Here is a 17,836-nt window from a genome sequence, read left to right as displayed (position 1 = left end):
AGCAATGCGAAGGCTGAGATGAGATTTGAGCCCACGGTACTGGGGTCTGTGGGGACCTGAGAGCTGAATTTTGTGGTGACATTCCCAGCCAGACTGCAGATCTGTGCTGCTGCACAGAAGGGCTGCTCTTTCCTTCCCAGCACGGCCAGCTTCCTGGCTGCTGGAGCTAAAAACCACTCTTGGCTGTTAATCCGTGAAAGTCCCTGTTAGAAATAAAATAAAAAATATATAAGGAAAAGTGCCACTAAAAAGGTTTATGAGGCAGCAGCTTAAGCTACTGGCTCCTCCAAGCTCGGGCAGCATCTGGTTCTCATTTACAGCTCCTCGGAGCCAGTAGCGAAACAACATCCCATGGCCTGGGAGCAGCTCGGCTGCCTGCTGGCCCTTAGCGGGATGGGATTTCCTCCATAGGGGATTTCCTCCCTGGGAGATTTCCTCTCTGGGCACAGGACAGCTCTCCTCGCCTCTCCATCCGCGTGATTTAGCTTAATTTCTAGGCTGGGTGGCAAAGGGCTTGGGATGCCAGCGTGGAATTTGGCAGAGCTAAAGGAAACAGTCCGGTTTTTTCCCCCCTAAAACTTCTGCGTTAGTTGGGGATTAATCATTTATTGTCAGCTCCTTACAGGTACTTAGGTACCTATTTCCATTAGATCAAAGCAAATTAGAGGTAAATGGAATGTAAATGCTTCTGATGGCCGGAGCCTTTGTCTGTGGTGCTGCAGTTCCTGGTGGATGAAGAGAGGAAAACCTGCGGCTCCCAATGTGCTGTGGGGAGATAATGCTTGGGACGCTGAGAGCTATTGGGAGAGATGTCATACAGCTACCACGCACTGATGGTTTTTTTTTTGTGGTTCCTCTCAGATTATCTTTCAGACAGCCATCGAATGCTCCCGGTTTGTGCGGAGCCGCGGATGTGCTCATGTGTGACATGATGTTTGTGGGGACAGTTTGGCTTTGTTTTGTGCAGAACATCTATAAAGAAACCCAGAACTCCTGCAATAACAGCATTAGTGGTGATGCTACGCCTGCTATTAATTTACAATTGCATTATTTTGGCCAGATAGTGGCAGAAGTGGAAACAAATAACGCTTCCCTGCTTACTGCTTTAGTTACCCTGCTTAGCTGTTTAAGAGCCCAAGACCAAGCACTTCCACGCTTTCCGTACAGCAAACAGAGAGTTTGGAGGCAGCAGCATTTTGCTCTTCTCTTTGTTCCTTTCTTGCAGCCACGCTGACGTTTGAAATATTTTCACATGGTTTTAGATGGAAAATTTAACAGACTGCTTCCAGTTTCATGGTATTTTGTACACTTCAAAGCTCAGCACCGCTCCCCAGCAGGGGAGCTGTGCCGTGGGGTTCTGTATTTCTGCACGGAGCCTGCGGCTGCGTGGACACACCATGAATTACCTGCCCTGCGTGCCGAAGGTGTGCTCGGGGCATCGGCCAGCTCACCGTGGGCTGAGACGTGCTTGGAGCTGTGTCCCATCCCCGCCGTGACCTCCCGCTGTCTTCTCTTGCCCCCAGGACTGCCCCCAGCTCTTCCCCACGGAGGAGATCCTGATCCCGGTGGGAGAGGTGAAGCCCATCACGCTGAAAGCCAGAAACCTGCCCCAGCCCCAGTCCGGGCAGCGCGGCTACGAGTGCGTGCTGAGCATCCAGGGCGTCATCCACCGCGTGCCCGCCCTGCGCTTCAACAGCTCCAGCGTGCAGTGCCAGAACAGCTCGGTGAGGGGGCCGGGGGCTTGGGGTGCTGCTGTGTGTTTGGGGACAGCGTGGGGACGGGGCTGGGGCTGCTCAGGAGCCACCAGCAGCTCCGGAGCATGGGGCTGCCTCCCGTCGTGTTTCTTTTTTAGCTGAAGCTCCCCTCCTCCCCACGCAGCGCCTTCCCAAAACAGGCTGCTGCGATGCGAGGGAGGGGGGCTCAGCAGTGGGGAGGGAAGGGGATGGATGGATGGAGAGAAAAGTCCTGGGGTTAAGCTGGCCCCAAAGTGCAGGTGGGAGCTGCTGGGGGCGTTTTTGTGGTGCTGGCTCCGTATCTGGCGCTTCCTCGCCCAACTGCAGGGGTCAGCGAGGGGAAGGGAGGAGGAGGGAACGCACCAAGGTGTGGAGGCGAGCTGATTCACAAGGGAGAGATAAGGAGAGTCGCAGACCCCTTATCAGGGAGCTGTCAAATTCCAGGTCACGGTGGCTTGATGAATACAGAAATGCTGAAACACCGCATGGTGCGGGGAGGGAGGGGAAGGAAAAGTGCCAGGGGAGAGAGCGCAGCAGAGGGAAGGAAATTTCGGGAGGGAAGCTGCTGAAGCAGCAGGCAGGGGAAGGCAGCTCGGCCTCAGCTTGCACAGGCTGGGGCTCAGCACTGCCAATGGACCGGGCAGGATTTGACTCAGGGGTATCCTCCTCGGGGGCTTTCGGAGGGGCCCGGGGTCAGGCAGGGTGTGCTGGGTTTGTTTTAGGCAGCAGAACGAGGAACTTCAGGGGCTGCTTTAGCATTCAGTGCAGATGGTCTTAAATTGTTAATCAAGTTTTGAATTTTTAAAAGTTTCGCTGGATATTTATCCATCACTGGCTGTCTTCGGGCCTTGCAGCTTGCTGGCTAATAAATGTATTAATACTGTGCAGTACTTTTGCTATCTAAAGCAATTTATAAACATTAGGGAAGCGCTTTTCTTCCTGTTAGGCTAATGGGAAGTGGTAGACAGAGAATTTAAGAGCAATTCTGCTCTCACGGCTCCATCAGCCGAACAGAAGATATGGTTTCTTAGTAAAACCCAGGCAAGGTAAATCCCTGTGACCAAAAGCAAGTTAAAACAGGGCACCTGTTACCCGGAGACAACCTCTGAGCACTCTGCTTTCGTTTAGTCATCGTTCCCTCATCCCAAAGGTGATGGCAGCGCTCACTTTTTAAAGATTTTTTAGCAGCTCTTGATTGACTTAAGGAGAGCAGCTGAACGAGGCCTCGTTGGTGCTAATGGCAATGCTGCGAATTTCAAAACACTCCGGGAATTCACGGGAAGCATCCAGCTTCTCTCTGCAGCCCCCGGATGTCCACGAGAGGGTGAATAATTCACCTCCGTGCTGTCACAGACCCGACTGATGCTCAGACATGGCAAGGCCCTCTCTGCACCATCTACTTTTTCGCAGCTGATGCCTATTTCATCAGCCAAGGCTGTGCAGCATGATTTCTGAGCTCCCAGTCACACCAGGGTGCGTGGTGCCTGTATGTATAAGGAGTTAGCCCGCAGGCAGCAGTCCTTGCAGGGTGATTATCTGGAGGGGCTGTATTGATAAGCTAGGGACTGAGTGACAAGAGCAGCCGCTGCGAGTGGAATAATTAATCCATCGCCTCTCACGGGGACTAGATCTGATTTAATTATCTCTTCCCGGTGAGGAGGAGGAAGCCAAAGCAGGACCCTAGAGCTGAAGTGTAGAAGTGGTGGTGGTGGTGGTTCAGACATCAGCACGTGAGGCAGAGAATAATCACTGCTTGTTAAAAAAAAATGGAGTGTTTCCTGGTAGCATCCCCGCAGGCATCTCACTCGGGTTTCTTCCCCAGTACCTCTATGACGGGATGGACATAAGCAACTTGGCCGTGGACTTTGCTGTGGTGTGGAACGGGAACTTTGTCATCGACAACCCCGAGGACCTGAAAGGTAACGGTGCTTGGGCTCATCACAGCACCACGAGGGCTGGCAGGGAGGGACCTGGTGGTCCTGGGTGACCCCATGTTGGGCAGGAGCATCTCCTGCACCACGGCAGCAGGAGAACTGCTGGAAACCCCCAGACTTAAGCCCAAAACCTACCCCGTGGGGAGAAGCAACTCATCGCGTGCCGCCCTCTCTCCCCGCAGTGCACCTGTACAAGTGCGCGGCGCAGCGCGAGAGCTGCGGGCTCTGCCTCAAAGCCGACCCCAAGTTCGAGTGCGGGTGGTGCAGCGGGGAGGCCAAGTGCACCCTGCGGCCCCACTGCGGCCCCCCGGCCGCCCAGCCCTGGCTCGACTGGTCCAGTAGGAACGTCAAGTGCTCCAACCCGCGCATCACCGAGGTAAGAGCACCGCTGGGCTCTGACCACCCCTGGCCCCTTCTCTCCCCATCTCGGGGGGGCTCAGGGCTGTCCCCAGCACCCATCCAGAGCTGAAGATTGGGGAACAAAAATGCTCCGTTGCTGCCTGCAAAGTCGCCTTGGGTGTGAGCAGGGTTTGCAGCCCCTGCCCCTGCCACGTAGCTGTCACTCAGCACGGTGCTGCTGGTGGTGGGGTGACCGGTGCAGGAATGCTAATTAAACTAGGGAGCTAATTAGTCTAGAGGTGATGTTTGTGATGTTTCTGTTCAGACCGCTGAGTCTCCCAGGAGCACTCCTACCAATAAAACCGCCCGTGGCCTGTTAGCGTTGCTATTAGAAGTGACGCTCCTACCAGGTGGGAATGGAAGAAGATTTTTGTTTCTCACTTAATTAACTTCATTAACAAAATAGTCTCCCTTGCCCTGAGCGTGTGTCCGTTCTGCAGGAGGTGCAGGTGTCGCACGGTGCTGTGTCCAAGCAGCCTGTTGCACTGCTGTCCCTGGCTGAGGAGCTGGCAGGGCAGCAGCAGGACGTGACACACGCACGTGCACCAGCCCAGCCAGGGCCCCTTCACAGGGGGGAAGCTTCCTCATCCCTCAGGCTGGTTTCTGCACCAGGTCTGTCAGAGCAGCCCATGCTCTGACCCCCTGGGAGGAAGGCATTCACTTCGTTTTTATGGGAGAAAGGCCCAGAGTTTATTGTGTTGTCTCAGGGTTAGATGTAGGTTGGCGCTGGCTTTAAAATCTTGGACTGGAGAGCAGCACTCACTCATACAAGTGCCTGTGTTACAAACACCCTGCACGACTCACGCTAAAAGAACATTTAAAATGGGCTGTTTTCCACTCCTTTTGCTTCATCCGGCCACTTTCACTCTTCCTCTGAAGCTGAAGGTCAAGGGCTTTGCTCCTGGGTCCGGCGCCTTTGGGGGACGCGTAACTAGCAAGAAGAGATCACACTTTAATAGTCATAAAAGCAAGTGGGCAGCAGGCTGCACACAGCCTTTTTTCACCCCATCACGCTGTGAGGCCTTGCCATCACCAACAGTGTCCCTTTAACAGCGTAAGACTTCCATGCAGTCTGTGGTCTTAGCAATAAATAAATAAAAATCAGTTTTCTTGTGAACAAGCGGCACTCTGATCTCCTATTCATTTATTTGCAGGCCTCATTAATATAACATCAGTGCAACAAACAGCTGAAGGGGGGGCAGTGTCAGGCTGAATAATGGAGTTGCTCTGCGGAGATAACAATTAGGTTCTGAATGTGCTATCAGCCGAGGCAGAGACGAGGACGGATCATGCCGGGATGACAATGCTCATGTGCTGGTCCCCCGCTGGGCTCATCAGCTGGGATCCGGACAGCTTGGATGACAAAAAAAAAGACAAAGAGAGCGAAGGTGGCTGAGGTTTGGGAGGGGTTGTGCCGTTTGTTGTGCAGGCAGGGTGCTCTCCTCACCCCAGCAGACGCCACCCGGTTATGGTGCCGAGGTGTCGCAGGCTCACAGCTTCCCCCAGCTCCAGAGGGAAAGCCCTGTCCTGGGGCTCCCTGGCTCATGCACAGACTTCTAGATAAATCCTGCTTTTTGTCAAATGCTAACTGGTGCAAGGCGTGGGGCTGACAACACACAGCTCGTGTTGTTAGAGCAGTGTCTTCTGCAGGCTGAGGAAGGAAGCGGGGTGTCCCACGGGGTCCCTGGGGTGCCAGCCACGGTGTCAAGCACCAAGATCAGTGCAGAGCAGTATCCGTGTCCCTTATGCATTGTGAGAGGGCTGGGCACGAGGGTAACCAAGCTCCTATCACCATCCACTTCGTGTATTTGAAGCCTTTGTGGGCATAACTCAACGCTTTGCACGTGCTAAGTCCTCTCACTGTGCAGCAGGGACCAGGCGTTGCCGGAGGGGGTGGGCTGCTCCTTAGTTCCAGGCTGAGGCAGAGGCGGGCAGCTCAGGGCATCAGCACACCCAAAGGCCTTCCAGGCCCCACCTTGGATCCTAGTGGTTTTCAGCCTGTTTTCAGGACATCCTAAAAATTTTCCAGCGGAGGTATAGCCCCTTACACAGCCAGCCTATGAGTCCTGGTAGTGGCCTTGCTGTCCCATAGCTGCCCTTTGTGGGTTTTTTAATCCTCCACTTTTAATCCAAGAGCTCCAAGGCTGAGAGGGGCTGTACCAACCACATCCCTGTGGGCTGCCCCGTGAGTTACTGAAACACCACTTTATTAGGGCTGATCGGGTTTGTTTTGGGTTGTTTGGGGTGTATCCCCTCCTAATGCTTTCTGGCTGGGAACAGAAACCTGGGTGGTCACCGCAGGGAGCCCTGCAGCCCGGGCAGCCCCCAGCACCACCGGCCCCAGGCTGAGCACACCCAGGAGTGCTGGGGTCAGGGTGCTCCTGCCGCTGGACCTTTAAGGCCCCTCGTCTTCCTGCGATTTTGACTGAATCTCCCCAGCTGTAATTAATTGAATGCATCTGTTCTAACCCTGGGGCTGCTTTATGGCACAGTTACTTCAAAACTGTTCAATTAGCGACCACTAAAATCTAGGTCGAATGGAGCTCCGTATTGGGGATTTTCCAGGTCAGGACATTTTCAAAATACAGGATCAGCCCTGCTTTGTTTGGCAGGGCCATTTGGCTCCGCTGCTCATGGTAAGGTCAGGAAATGGCAAACTGCGGCTGCTTTCTGGAGAGGGGAAGGGGCCAACGAGCCTGGCAGCTCAGGCGCTGCAACAAAACACGTTTTAGAGTAATGTGGAGCTGCAAAGGACAGTTGTAGCTGTCAGGTACGTGAACTGCCGAGCTCAGGTGATTCCCAGTTAGCAGCACGAGCCTTCAGGATGCAGTGTAATGCAATACGGCTCGATTTTGTGCCGTGTCTTTGCAGGCACACAGTGCTTGGCGGAGCTAAATGATACGGGATGGGACATGCTCTGCGCTACGAGGCACAGAGAGCAGCAACAACAGGCAGGGTGTGATGAAGGGATCAGAAACCCCCTTTGTTGGTCGAGGGGAGGTAGAAGTTGGAGCACGTGCAGGGGAAAGCCGAGGTGCTTTGGGATGCGGTGATGCCCACACCTGGGCACAGAGAGCAGGCTGAACCCACACACGTTTTGCCAGATTCGGTAACAGAGGCCTGAACAGGAGCAGAGGTGGAGAGCAAGAAGTTGAGATGTAAGGATGGGAGGAGGAAAACGGCTCAGCTGAGACCCGAAATGTGGCAGAAGCAGAGAGGGCAGGGAGGTGGGAGCTGGGTGCTGAGGGGTTCCTGCTGGTTTTGGCAGCTTGCAGGGGATGGGAAGGGGGTCAGGGGACATGCAGCAGACATGGGGCTATGAGGAGGGTGCAAGGGGGGCTGTTTTGGGGTGCTGGCCCCACAGGGCAGCAGGATGCAGATACAGGCTGGGGCTGGGGCTTGTGCCTCTTCTGAAGCTGCTCACGAGCAGGGACCAGCGAGCTCGTGGGAAGGTGGAGGAAAAGCTGCCAGGCAGCCAGAAACACTGAGGAAAGGGACCTGAGGAGCTGCAATCTGTTGCCAAAGACAAAGGTGGAACCGACAAGCATAAACAAGATTTATCCATTAAATTAATTAAAGTGCATTATTATAGATTGTTTGTTTATTAATAACAGCTGTAGCATGGAGAAGATCCGTAACTCACCCAAGAGCAATAACAGGCCGGTGGCAGATTCGAAATGATTGTTGGAGAGTCTTGGGTCCAAGTCCTGTGACTGTACGTTAGTGTAATTTATACTGCTCATGGACGAGGATATTGTCCTTGATGAAAGTCTATAGAAGCAGGGCTGATTACGGCTGAGGTAGGCTATAAACAGGCAGCTTTAAAGCACACACCTCGCCCTTTAACATTTCTAAGTCACTCGAGGTGCCAACTTCCTAATAAAATGTGATATTAACATTCAGGGAACGGCCGAGGCAGAAGTTAACAAGGTTCTGCAAAGCAGCGGGCAGCTTCTGGAAGGTTACCCGCAGTCTGTCGTGTAGTCCATGAAAAAGGAGCCGGGTTTATTCTGTCTGCGGAGTGGCGTTGTCCAAGCTTGGGGCTCGGGGACCCTCGATGTCCCCTCTGAGGAAAAAACAGGGGGGGTTTGGCTTTGTCAGCTTCTCCGGGGTGCCCTCAGTGGCTGCGGCAGGAGGTGCCCATGGTTGGGTGGAGGACGCGGTGCGCGCAACGGGGACTCCTTTCCCAGCCAGACACAGCACTCCCGGGGGAACCAGCTCCCTTTTCCTCCCGCAGCTTGACCCGCGTTGTGCTTCCCTCTAGATCCTGACGGTGTCGGGTCCCCCGGAGGGAGGCACCAGGGTGACGATCCGCGGCGTGAACCTGGGCCTGGACTTCTCGGAGATCGCCCACGGCGTGCAGGTGGCCGGGGTGCCGTGCGCGCCGCTGCCGGAGCAGTACGTCGTCGCTGAACAGTGAGTGGCCTCAGGGACATCACCTCTTCCCCAGCCTCCAAAATAACTCCTCCAATAACTCCTCCAGCCTCTGGTGGTTCCTGCACCCGCTCCAGCTCTGCAGAGCTGCAGGAACGGGTCCGGAGATGGATGGTGCCCCTGCGGCCGGGAGGGGACAGGGTGCTTGGATGGTATCCTGGGGGTCAAACAGCCCTTTAAGCTTTCATTAAGTGTTTTGTTCCCTTCCAGGCAGCAGTTCCTGCTTTGCTAAGCAACTTTTCTGATGAGCACCTTGCTGTTGATGCTGAGCCTCTCTGCCCCCTCCGCTCCCCCTCGCACTTGAAATTCAGCCGGCGCCACCGGCTGCGCGCAGCCATTTGTTAGGCATGTGAGGTGGTGACAGCCCCTTAATCCAAATGGGCCTCCACTGGAGTCAATTCATTTATTTCACTAAGAAAAACGTCAACCAAAAATTAGAAAATAGGCATGTAACAGAAGATGGGCGAATAAACCTCCCACGGTGACACCTGGTCCTGCTGCTGCCTGGGGGATTGCTCAGGTCAGCCGTGCTGCTGGGGGTCACCGGCGCCGGGTAGGGGAGGTGCAGTGTGGGAAGCGTCCCCACGGGCCCTCCCATGTCACCTGCTGGGGACTAGGGTGGCTGTAGGGATGTGGCAGCTCCCCAGGGATGGCCACCAGCAGCACGGACGTGCCTCAGCTCTGGCAGTAGCTGGAGGCAGTTGTCATCTGTTGGTGACATCCCATCGGTGGCCCCAGCGCAGCAGAAGCACCCATCACTGGGATGTGTTGGCACTGGTTTGCTGTTTGCTTGCTCCCAAGCACCATTTTCCCTACCTGCAGCCCAAATGCCCTTTGCTTTGAAGCAAGGAGTTGATCGGTCGCTGTTTTCTGGCCACGGGGTGAAGGGTGCTGTGGCAGCACAGCACCGCCAGCGTTAGCGCAGCCGTGGCTCCCGGCGCGCACCGAGCGTGCTGTTGGTGCTCGTGGCCTGGGCTGTTCTGCTGAGCGGCATTTTGTTTTATTTTATTTTTCAAATAAAAGGCAGAATATTATAAAATTGTCCTCCTTTGATGGTATGAAACCCTGATTTTATAATCATGACTCTAATTACGGCTCTTGAGCTTTCAAAGTTTGTTAACATCATTAAAACATTTACCCTGGGCAGATAACAGCAAGCGTTAGCATGAGAGCTGCCTTTTAAAGATGAATACAGATAAAAGGGCCCTCTTTAGGCTTCTGTGGGCAGACTGAATTCCAAGACTGTAATGACTCACCATATGCTCCAGCCACGCAATCTATCAGCCAGCAATTAGGTTAATGTTGGTGAAAGGGCCACTTAGCCCAGCAATCAGCACCCTACAGCTCTGCCGAATGCATCATTTTGTAACAAGGTACCTGCTGGGGATTTGGCTTTTATCAGAAATCAGGATCAGGTGTACCGGGGTCACTCGTGCCCCCGTCCCTCGCTGCGTCCTGCCTGGTGCGGTACCGGAGATGCTCTCCGTGCCCTCGGCTGCTGCTTCAGGGGCCAACAGCTGAGTGTTTGGTGTTCCCCCCGTGCTTAGCCCTTGGTGTGTGTCTCTGGAGCAGGGCTTTTTTTGCCAGCCTGCCGCAGGAGTACAGATACTGCTCCCAGGCTGCACTCCTCTGCCCTGACCCTCGCTGAAACCCAGCCTCCTCGGCGCTGGCTTGCAGGAGAAGTAATGAGGAGGCAGGCGGAGGAGGGAGAGGTGCCCGGGCGATGGCTGGCTGAAAGGCAGAGCAGAGCACGTGGCAGATTAAGGCTTGCAGCTGAGATGCTTCCCTTTCTGTTCTGCAAAGGCAGCGTCTCTCTAGGCAACCTGTTTTGATCTGCAGCACTAAGGACTTTCACACGAGAGCTCTTTATTAGCATGTATGTATTTCGTTAGGCCTCCTGGCATCACCTGTGCATGCTGTTTGCAGGTTCTTTCTTCCTTTCGTCTTTTTATTTTAGTTCGCTCGCAGTGGATTTAATGCTGCTGAAGGCTGCCGAAATGCTGCCTGCACAAATTGGATCCTTTCAAGCGTTTGCACACGATCAGTGGAAAAGCAGGCATTTCCCCTGCCACTTTGCAAAAGCACCTTCAGCCTCAGCAGGGAAAGAAAATTCTGTTGTTTTTTTTTCCTGCAGCTCTGGCTCTCAGGCCAGGCACTGACAAGCATTTCCTTGCCTTCATCACCTCTCCCAGGTTACTCATCGTATCCTCAGGTTTCCAGTGCCTGGCTCAATGCTCTCTGCTTTCTTCCCAGCATTGCCACGGGAGCAAGCAGGGGTCTTTAAGGGGTTTTTAGCTTAGCTTAGGTCTAGCTAAAGAGCTCAGCCAGCTGATGTCCCCGTGGAAACCTCTCCCTGCACCCATGACAAACGTGCTGGCACGGCGGTGCTCAGTGCTCTCAGCTCCAGGAGGCATCGTCAGTGCCCTGGGAGCTTTGGGCGGTGGTGCTCAGCCCCCCGACCACCACCATGCACCCCTGCAGCCCCTGCCCGAGCTCCCGATGTCACCTTGGGGTGCCCCCGAGGGGCTGAGCTGGGTGCAGGCGAGCACAGGATCCGTGTCTCTGGTTTCCACTGACTCCATCCACCAGCATCAGCATGCTCAGCCCTGTCTCCACGGCAAAGCCTGCTCGCCGCGTCTGTCTCTATCATCCCCGAGCAGGTTTCTCCATTTTTGATTAACTGGGAGACTGCAGTGTGAGCTGTTCCCTTAATGAACTCATCTGTTACTCTAAGGACTTCGCACTCACTTTGCTACTGGCTAATATATTGCCATTAGTGCTCTGCTTTGCTCTGGAGTTTACAGCTTGTAATAATTATGTCTAATTTTGATTTTTTTTTCTTTAAATTACTACATGGGGTAAAAATAGACTCAGTAATTAACTTCTTTCAAAGAGGCAGATATCAAAGTTAAAGAGGGGAGAGGGAAAAAAGAAAAAAAAAAAAAAAAAAAAAAGAACCCAGCTCGGCACAGGGCGCTGCTGGCACCTCCTGACAAAGCCTCGCTGCGTTTCTGCTTCCAGGATCGTCTGTGAAATGGGGCAGGCGCTTCCAGGGATCAGCTCCGGCCCAGTGCTCCTGTGCATCGGAGAGTGCAAGCCCGAGTTCACGGCCAGGTCTGCGCAGCAGTACTCCTTCGTGGTGAGTGCCCTGCGAGGCGGGGAGCGCCCTGCGAGGCTCGGGCTCTGCAGGGCCACACGGTGAACGCTGGGGCTCCGACACCAAAAGGCAGCCCCGGATTTTTCAAACGCTTTCCCCATAGTGTTGCACGAGCTGTTTGTTTGGAGCTGCCCAGTCAACGAGCCCAGTTTTCAGGATGCAAAGCTTGCGTGGGTCTACGGAATAGGCAGGATTTAGGTGGGAACCTACAACCAGGGTTTCCACAGCATTTGTTTTCAGCTTTGCACCTCCAGAATAGCGATAACCCTTGACTTGCTGGGCTGAGTTACTCCTTGCAAAGTGCGTTGGTGTACTCAAAGCAGGAGCACTTCGCAAAGCGTGGCTTTGTTCTATACCCAAGGGCTTTTCTGTGCATAATCTTGCCAAGGAATTGGAGCCAGGATTCACATTTTTTATCCTGTCTTGGGTAAGGATGAGTAATGAAGGAACGTTGTTACTTTGGGTCTTAGCTAAAAGGCAGAACAATAATCAGGAGCCAGTGGAAGGCAATAGCAGCGATGAGTCGTGGAGTAGTACCCTGCAGTAAGCTGGTAAGCACATGTCGAGCATTATCCTTTGCATTGTTGCTTCTGATTTTCAGCACTCCCTGTGATTATCATTTCTTTTTTCAGGCACCTCAAACTTCGCATATATCATTTCCTTTTGTTACTTGGCCTCTTATTTTTTCTCTTCGGCGCCGCCACAAATTCCATTACAGCTGGTTCACGCCGTTAAAGTCAGTAGTAAAAGTGATTGGTACCTTAAAGCAGAGCTGTGCGGTGACCCTGGGAGGCTTCGAGCCTTGGTGAGCTCATCTGGTGTCTGCTACCAGGCGGGAGCTGTGCTCGCACCCTAATTACACCCATTTCGTCTGGGGATATGGAACCTTGGAGCTGCTTCGGATCTGTAAATCTGTCACAATTATCACCAATTCATGAGCTGGAGGTGGAAAATTCCCGTATAGCTTTCAGACCCTCCTCTGGTGCCAGCCTCGCCCCAGGACTGGGAGGTTTTGCAGGTCTCTGGTTTGGGCCCTCAGCTTCTGGGCCTGGCAGTGCTTTGAATTTCGGAGGATTGTGAGAGGCTGGAGCTGAGGAACATGTGAAGTACCCGCTCTGGGTGTCCCTGGGCTCCCACGAGCAGCCTGTCCCCAGTGCAGGGCCGGCAGCGGGAAGAAGGAATTTCCCCCCCTGTAAAATTATTCCATAATTATCCACAATGGGGTGGATTGTGTGTTTTTCATAGGAGTGAGGAGTCAGGGTCAAACGGGCTTTTGGTCTGAGCTGCTCTGCAGGCACTGCACACCCAAAAAAGCCCAGTTGTGTTTGGAAAGGAGCACAAAGGCAGCGAGCTGCCAGGCAGGTGGCACCGAGGGAGTGGGGCTGGGAGGCTGCCAGCTGCAGATGAGAGTCATAAAGAGGGTAATGGGGAAGCATTAGTAAAACAATTTGGTTAGATCCGCTGATGGAAAACAAATAAAAAGGTACCATCCTTCTGCAAATTCCATTAAGGGGGACAAATAGCTATCAGGAGCGCGAGGCAGGATGAAGAGGTGGCACTGCTGCAATGATATCGCTGGCAAAATGTCGAGGGGGATGTTAGCGCCCGCAGCGCGATGTCTGCCCATCGGCAGGGGGACGCAGGCTCTGCCCCCACGGTGCCAGCACGCTGCTGCACACGAGGCTGGGGCTGCTGGCTGCATTTTGTTAACGTGGTCTGGTATTTCCCATTGACGTGCCCTGGTTTTAGTTTGATTTTTTATGCTTTACCACGGCGGCAAACTTTAGACAGTTGTGTTCAGATCTCCACTGTGGCAGTTTGCTTGCTTCGCCCTCCAGTTCATTTTTGAAACCACCGAGCAAGCAGCTGGCTTGATTTATTTACTGGGGAACAAAGGCGAAGGTAAGTACTTTATTTTGCCCAGGCTGAACTTGCAGTTACTTCACCAAGGTGTGTCTCCTTCCCAGCAGGGCTCAACATTTCAGCAGGAGGTTTGTCAAGCATCCACGACACGTCTCCTTATTGCTGTTCCTCTTGGAAAAGGGTTTCCTTTTGCTCCTCGGGCGCAGGCAGGAGCACTGCTGACCTTCTTGTCTTTCCACAGACGCCAGCTGTGAGCTTCCTGACGCCCAGCCGTGGCCCTGAGTCGGGCGGGACACTGGTCACCATCGCCGGGCACCACCTGGGCGCCGGCAGCCGCGTCTCCGTGCTGCTGGGGAACCAGAGCTGCGCCTTCCAAGGGTAAGGGGCCGAGCCTGGCCATGGGGCTGCTATAGCTGAGCACACATCAACAATTTTTGAGCCTCAAAAACGCATCTGGGGACCCCTGAGAGCTCCCCTGCTTTCATTTTTTTTGTGAAGTTGTCATCGTTCCTGTTGTCGCTGAGCCTTACTTGGCGAGGGATGGGGCACATCTGTAGTAGTGCTGGCCATTGCTTCGTTATAAGGCTTTAACTGGTCCAAAAATCTCAGGCAAACAGCACTGTAGTTGTAAAATGTTTATAGCAGTCCTCGGTACCTGCCCCCAGACTGGTGTGATCTGACAAAAATGTAATATTTATACAACCACACAAGCATTTGGGTTGGAAAAGACCTAAAGGTCCTCAAGTCCAACCACTAACCTCGCACAGCCAAGTCTGCCACTGAAGAAATGTTTTGACAACCATCAGGTTTCTCTTTTCACACACCAGCACCTCACACAACTTTCGTTGCAGCCCCTGCTGTGAGGGTCTGCCCCTTCCAAAATTCATCAGAGCTGGGGGGGCCCCGAGTGGCGGAGCAGAGCCGGGATCCTCACCCGCCTGCTGCCAGGATCACGCACAGCCACAAGTCTCCCCCTCGGGACATCTATGGCAAATTTGCTTTTTACCCGGCAGTGTAAACGCCGAGTTGACATTTGCAGGGTTTAATGGGTTTTCTTGAGGCTTAGTTAAAAAAAGACACCAGCAGTGTACATCTGTGTGCATCGCCTGCACACCCTACACTGGGCGCACCCCGGTGCCACTGGGTGCCACTGGGTGCCGCGTGTACCCACGAGCCTGAGCCAGGAGCCTGAGCAATGAGGCACCAGCTCAGAGCCCGTGCCCAGTCTCTGCAGGCTGGGGCCTCCCTTTGCTTTTTCTCTGTGGCTGGCAAGCCTTGGAAATGCCCAGGAACCCGACCGAAGCAGTGCGATGTGTGCAGGGATCCTGCCTTCTAAAGCCCAGCTCGGGCTGCCCAGGAGGATGGAAGGAAGTTTCTGGGAATGCAATGACCCCTGGAGGTGAATTTCTCATCTGGAAGACTGCGAGGTTCAAGATTATGGGATCTGTGAATGCACAGACATGGGAACGTGTTGGGATATTAGCAGTGATCGTTCCCTGTCCATCTTCAGCCCTGCCAAGCACCACGGGAGCAGGCTGGGGCTTGGCCTTCCCTGCACGTGTCGTGGCATCGGATAAACCTGGCACCATGGTGTGGGGCCAGTGGAAATGCTGAACATCAACAATTATTTCTTCCATCAGCCTCAGAATAACTAAACAGCTTCTTGGTTCCCACTTCATGGTGTGGATGAGAAGGGGTGGAGTATGAAGAGCCTGTTAATGAGGAAGGGTTTAATGGACTTCCTCAGCTCTTGTGGTGTGCCCGGTGTCTGGCTCTGTATCCGAGAAAAAAGGAACTGAAGGACATTGGAGGCATTGATGGCATCTGTTGCTCCTTTTATACTTCCTTTCCTTGGATGATTCCCTCTGCTGAGCCCTGTGCAGGGGTGTTTGGAAAGCTCCGAGAGCCTGCCACGTCCCAGGTGGCACTGACATGGAAACGCTGCACCACGGAGCCTGTCCTGTGCCGGATGGCACCCACGGGGACAGATCCCAGCCAGAAGTTCAGAAAGGACACGAGCCACACCACTCCCAGCCCTGCTGCTGCACTCGTCTCCCCATCATCCCCACCCCAGGAATGGAAGGAGGACTCGGGCACGTGTGGGGTGCTCCAGGAGGTGTGGGCATGCTGCAGACAAGCTCTCCGAGTGCTAAGTATTGCTGCCCACCATCCATCAGCATTTCCTCCCGTATCCGAAGCAGAGATGCCAGACTGGCTCCTCGCCGCACGCAGGTGACTGCGTTACCATCAGCACAAGCAGCCTGCAAGCCAGCCTGGGGGCAGAATTAGCCGTGTAATAAAATCCCTTAAATATATGATTATATCCAGGCAACCTGCAGACACTGACCTGCAAAACCTGGAAGCGGTCTGAAGTCTCGGCATGTTCTAATTACCCCAGGCAAGCAGAAACTTAAACAAAACAAGCGGCAGTATATAAATGACTCCATCCTTCTCGAGGGGTCACACTGTGCACTTTGTTTTGCTTGGACTGTTTGGAGGCAACGAACTTCAATTGTACGGGAGGGTGTGGGGGAGCTTGATTAGATGAAGCGGTTCCTAATGAGATTCACTCTAATTACAGCTTCCCCCATTCTCGCGCCTCTGATCGGAGGAGTGGGTAGATTCACCATGACGACACAATAATAGCACCGAAAGCTAATTAACTGCTCGCGGGGAGCGGGGAGCGGCGGTGCCAGCGGCCGTGCGTCACGCCGGGGCTCCCGCCGGAGCCGAGGGGCAGGGAGAGGCGGCGACGGGAGATAACGGGGGTGGGAGGCGGGGGGCACGGGCAGCAGGCGTATCCAGAGGAGCAGCCGAGGCTGGTTTGCTTCAGATGCCTCAGGAGCTTGTTGCTGTTGCCTCGGTTGCGCTGAGCGGGCGGGCGGAGGTGTGAGGCTGGAAGCAGCGTGGTGCTGGCAGATGCCCTCCGAAAAAGCCTGGTGTGGAGCGGTGCCTTCCTCAGGGAGGTGATGGAGATGCAAGGACCCGGAGAGGGGACCACAGCACATAACTCCCATGGGGACACCACTGGGGGCAGAGCTGTGGGCACGCTGGGTGCGAGCCTCAGCAGGTGAAGCGCTTTCACGGGTCGTGCAGCATCTGAGGAGGGTGAGGACGGTGAAGTCGGAGCGTGCAGGAGTGCCAGGTTTTGGTCCAAGTGCCGTAACAGCAGCAAGATGCTGAAGAGCTGCCTGTTGTCTCCCCTGTGCCTGCAGAAGAGGAGCCAAAGCTCAACGAGCCGTGGATGCAGCGTGGCCTTTTCCTTGGGGCTAGAGCAAAGACGCAGGCTTGGGCACGGGGCTCCCAGGGACGTGGCTCAAGCAGCGGTGCTGCCGGGCTGTGTGGCCACGAGCAGCTCCATCCCCGCTGCCGTTCCCTTGGCCCTGCAGCAGGACAGCAGAGCCCCTTCTCCTTTTCCATCCACTGCCCGACTCCCTTGAGCGTTGCCAGCGCCACGTTTCCCAAGCTGGGGCTTCCGCGGGTTGGTCCCGCTGCTCACGAGGCCCCGTGTGTGCTTTGGGTGTGTGGGGGGCAAGAATTTGGCTTTTGAGAGAGTTTAGGCATCCCGTTGAAAAAGCAGCCATCTGCTTTCACACGCCCAACAGAAGGCAGCAGGTTCAGAGAGGGATGCGGGAGGCTGCAGTTTGGCACCAAAAGTGCTTTTTGCTTCTTTCCGGGGAGGCAGGCGTGGAGCTCTGCCCTCCCTCCCGTGTCTCAGCAGCTCAGCCCCTTTGGGGTTTCAGAGCATGGGGCCAGGTGAGGGGCCAGCTTTGGTGGGAGCTGTGGGGCTTGATGGGGTTTGGGGGCTGCCCACTGACTCTCCCCCCTGCTTCTCTCCTTCACAGGAGGTCCACGAATGAGATCGTGTGCATGTCGGCCCCGTCAGCCCACGGCCTGGGGCCCGTCCACGTCTCCGTGAGCGTCGACCGGGCCCAGCTGGAGCAGACCCTGCTGTTCGAGTACATCGACGACCCGAAGGTGCAGCACATCGAACCCGAGTGGAGCATCGCCAGGTAACAGAGCTCTCACGACACATCACGGGGAGACCTCGCCTGGTCTGGTGGTCTCGTCTGGGTGAGGATGAAAGAAGGACAGTTGGGAATTACACGTCCCATCCAGGGTCCTGCATTCATCAGTGCTAGACGTCTGCAGCACTCGTGTTTACTGAAAATCAGGTCCAGAGTTACTCAAGTCGTTGCAATTACCAAGGTAATTACAGCAATAGCAGCCCGCACCGAGATTCTGGGAGCACGAATAAAGCCCCAAGAACGCTTCCATCTGCTGAAGAAGTGCACAATTGCTCATTAAAGGCTTCT

At 54.5% G+C, this 17,836-nt stretch overlaps 1 protein-coding gene across 1 annotated transcript in view; it reads left to right on the top strand.

Annotated features, from left to right (window-relative positions):
• The window catches only part of PLXNA2 (plexin A2), a gene marked incomplete at its 5' end in the record, with an annotated part of 123,661 nt that overhangs the window by 82,902 nt on the left and 22,923 nt on the right, over window positions 1-17,836 (top strand). The window contains 7 exons of the mRNA XM_084302059.1: window positions 1,524-1,724; window positions 3,556-3,652; window positions 3,850-4,043; window positions 8,331-8,482; window positions 11,522-11,639; window positions 13,762-13,898; window positions 17,366-17,533. Of these exons, the coding sequence (XP_084158185.1) occupies window positions 1,524-1,724; window positions 3,556-3,652; window positions 3,850-4,043; window positions 8,331-8,482; window positions 11,522-11,639; window positions 13,762-13,898; window positions 17,366-17,533 (1,067 nt within the window). The remainder of the gene's footprint in view (window positions 1-1,523; window positions 1,725-3,555; window positions 3,653-3,849; window positions 4,044-8,330; window positions 8,483-11,521; window positions 11,640-13,761; window positions 13,899-17,365; window positions 17,534-17,836) is intronic.

The sequence above is a fragment of the Netta rufina genome, assembly GCF_964035555.1.
Source record: "Netta rufina genome assembly, chromosome: 26".
NCBI lineage: Eukaryota > Metazoa > Chordata > Aves > Anseriformes > Anatidae > Netta > Netta rufina.
The sequence above is the reverse complement of the archived record's forward strand: the minus strand, read 5'-3'. Positions and strand labels throughout refer to the sequence as shown.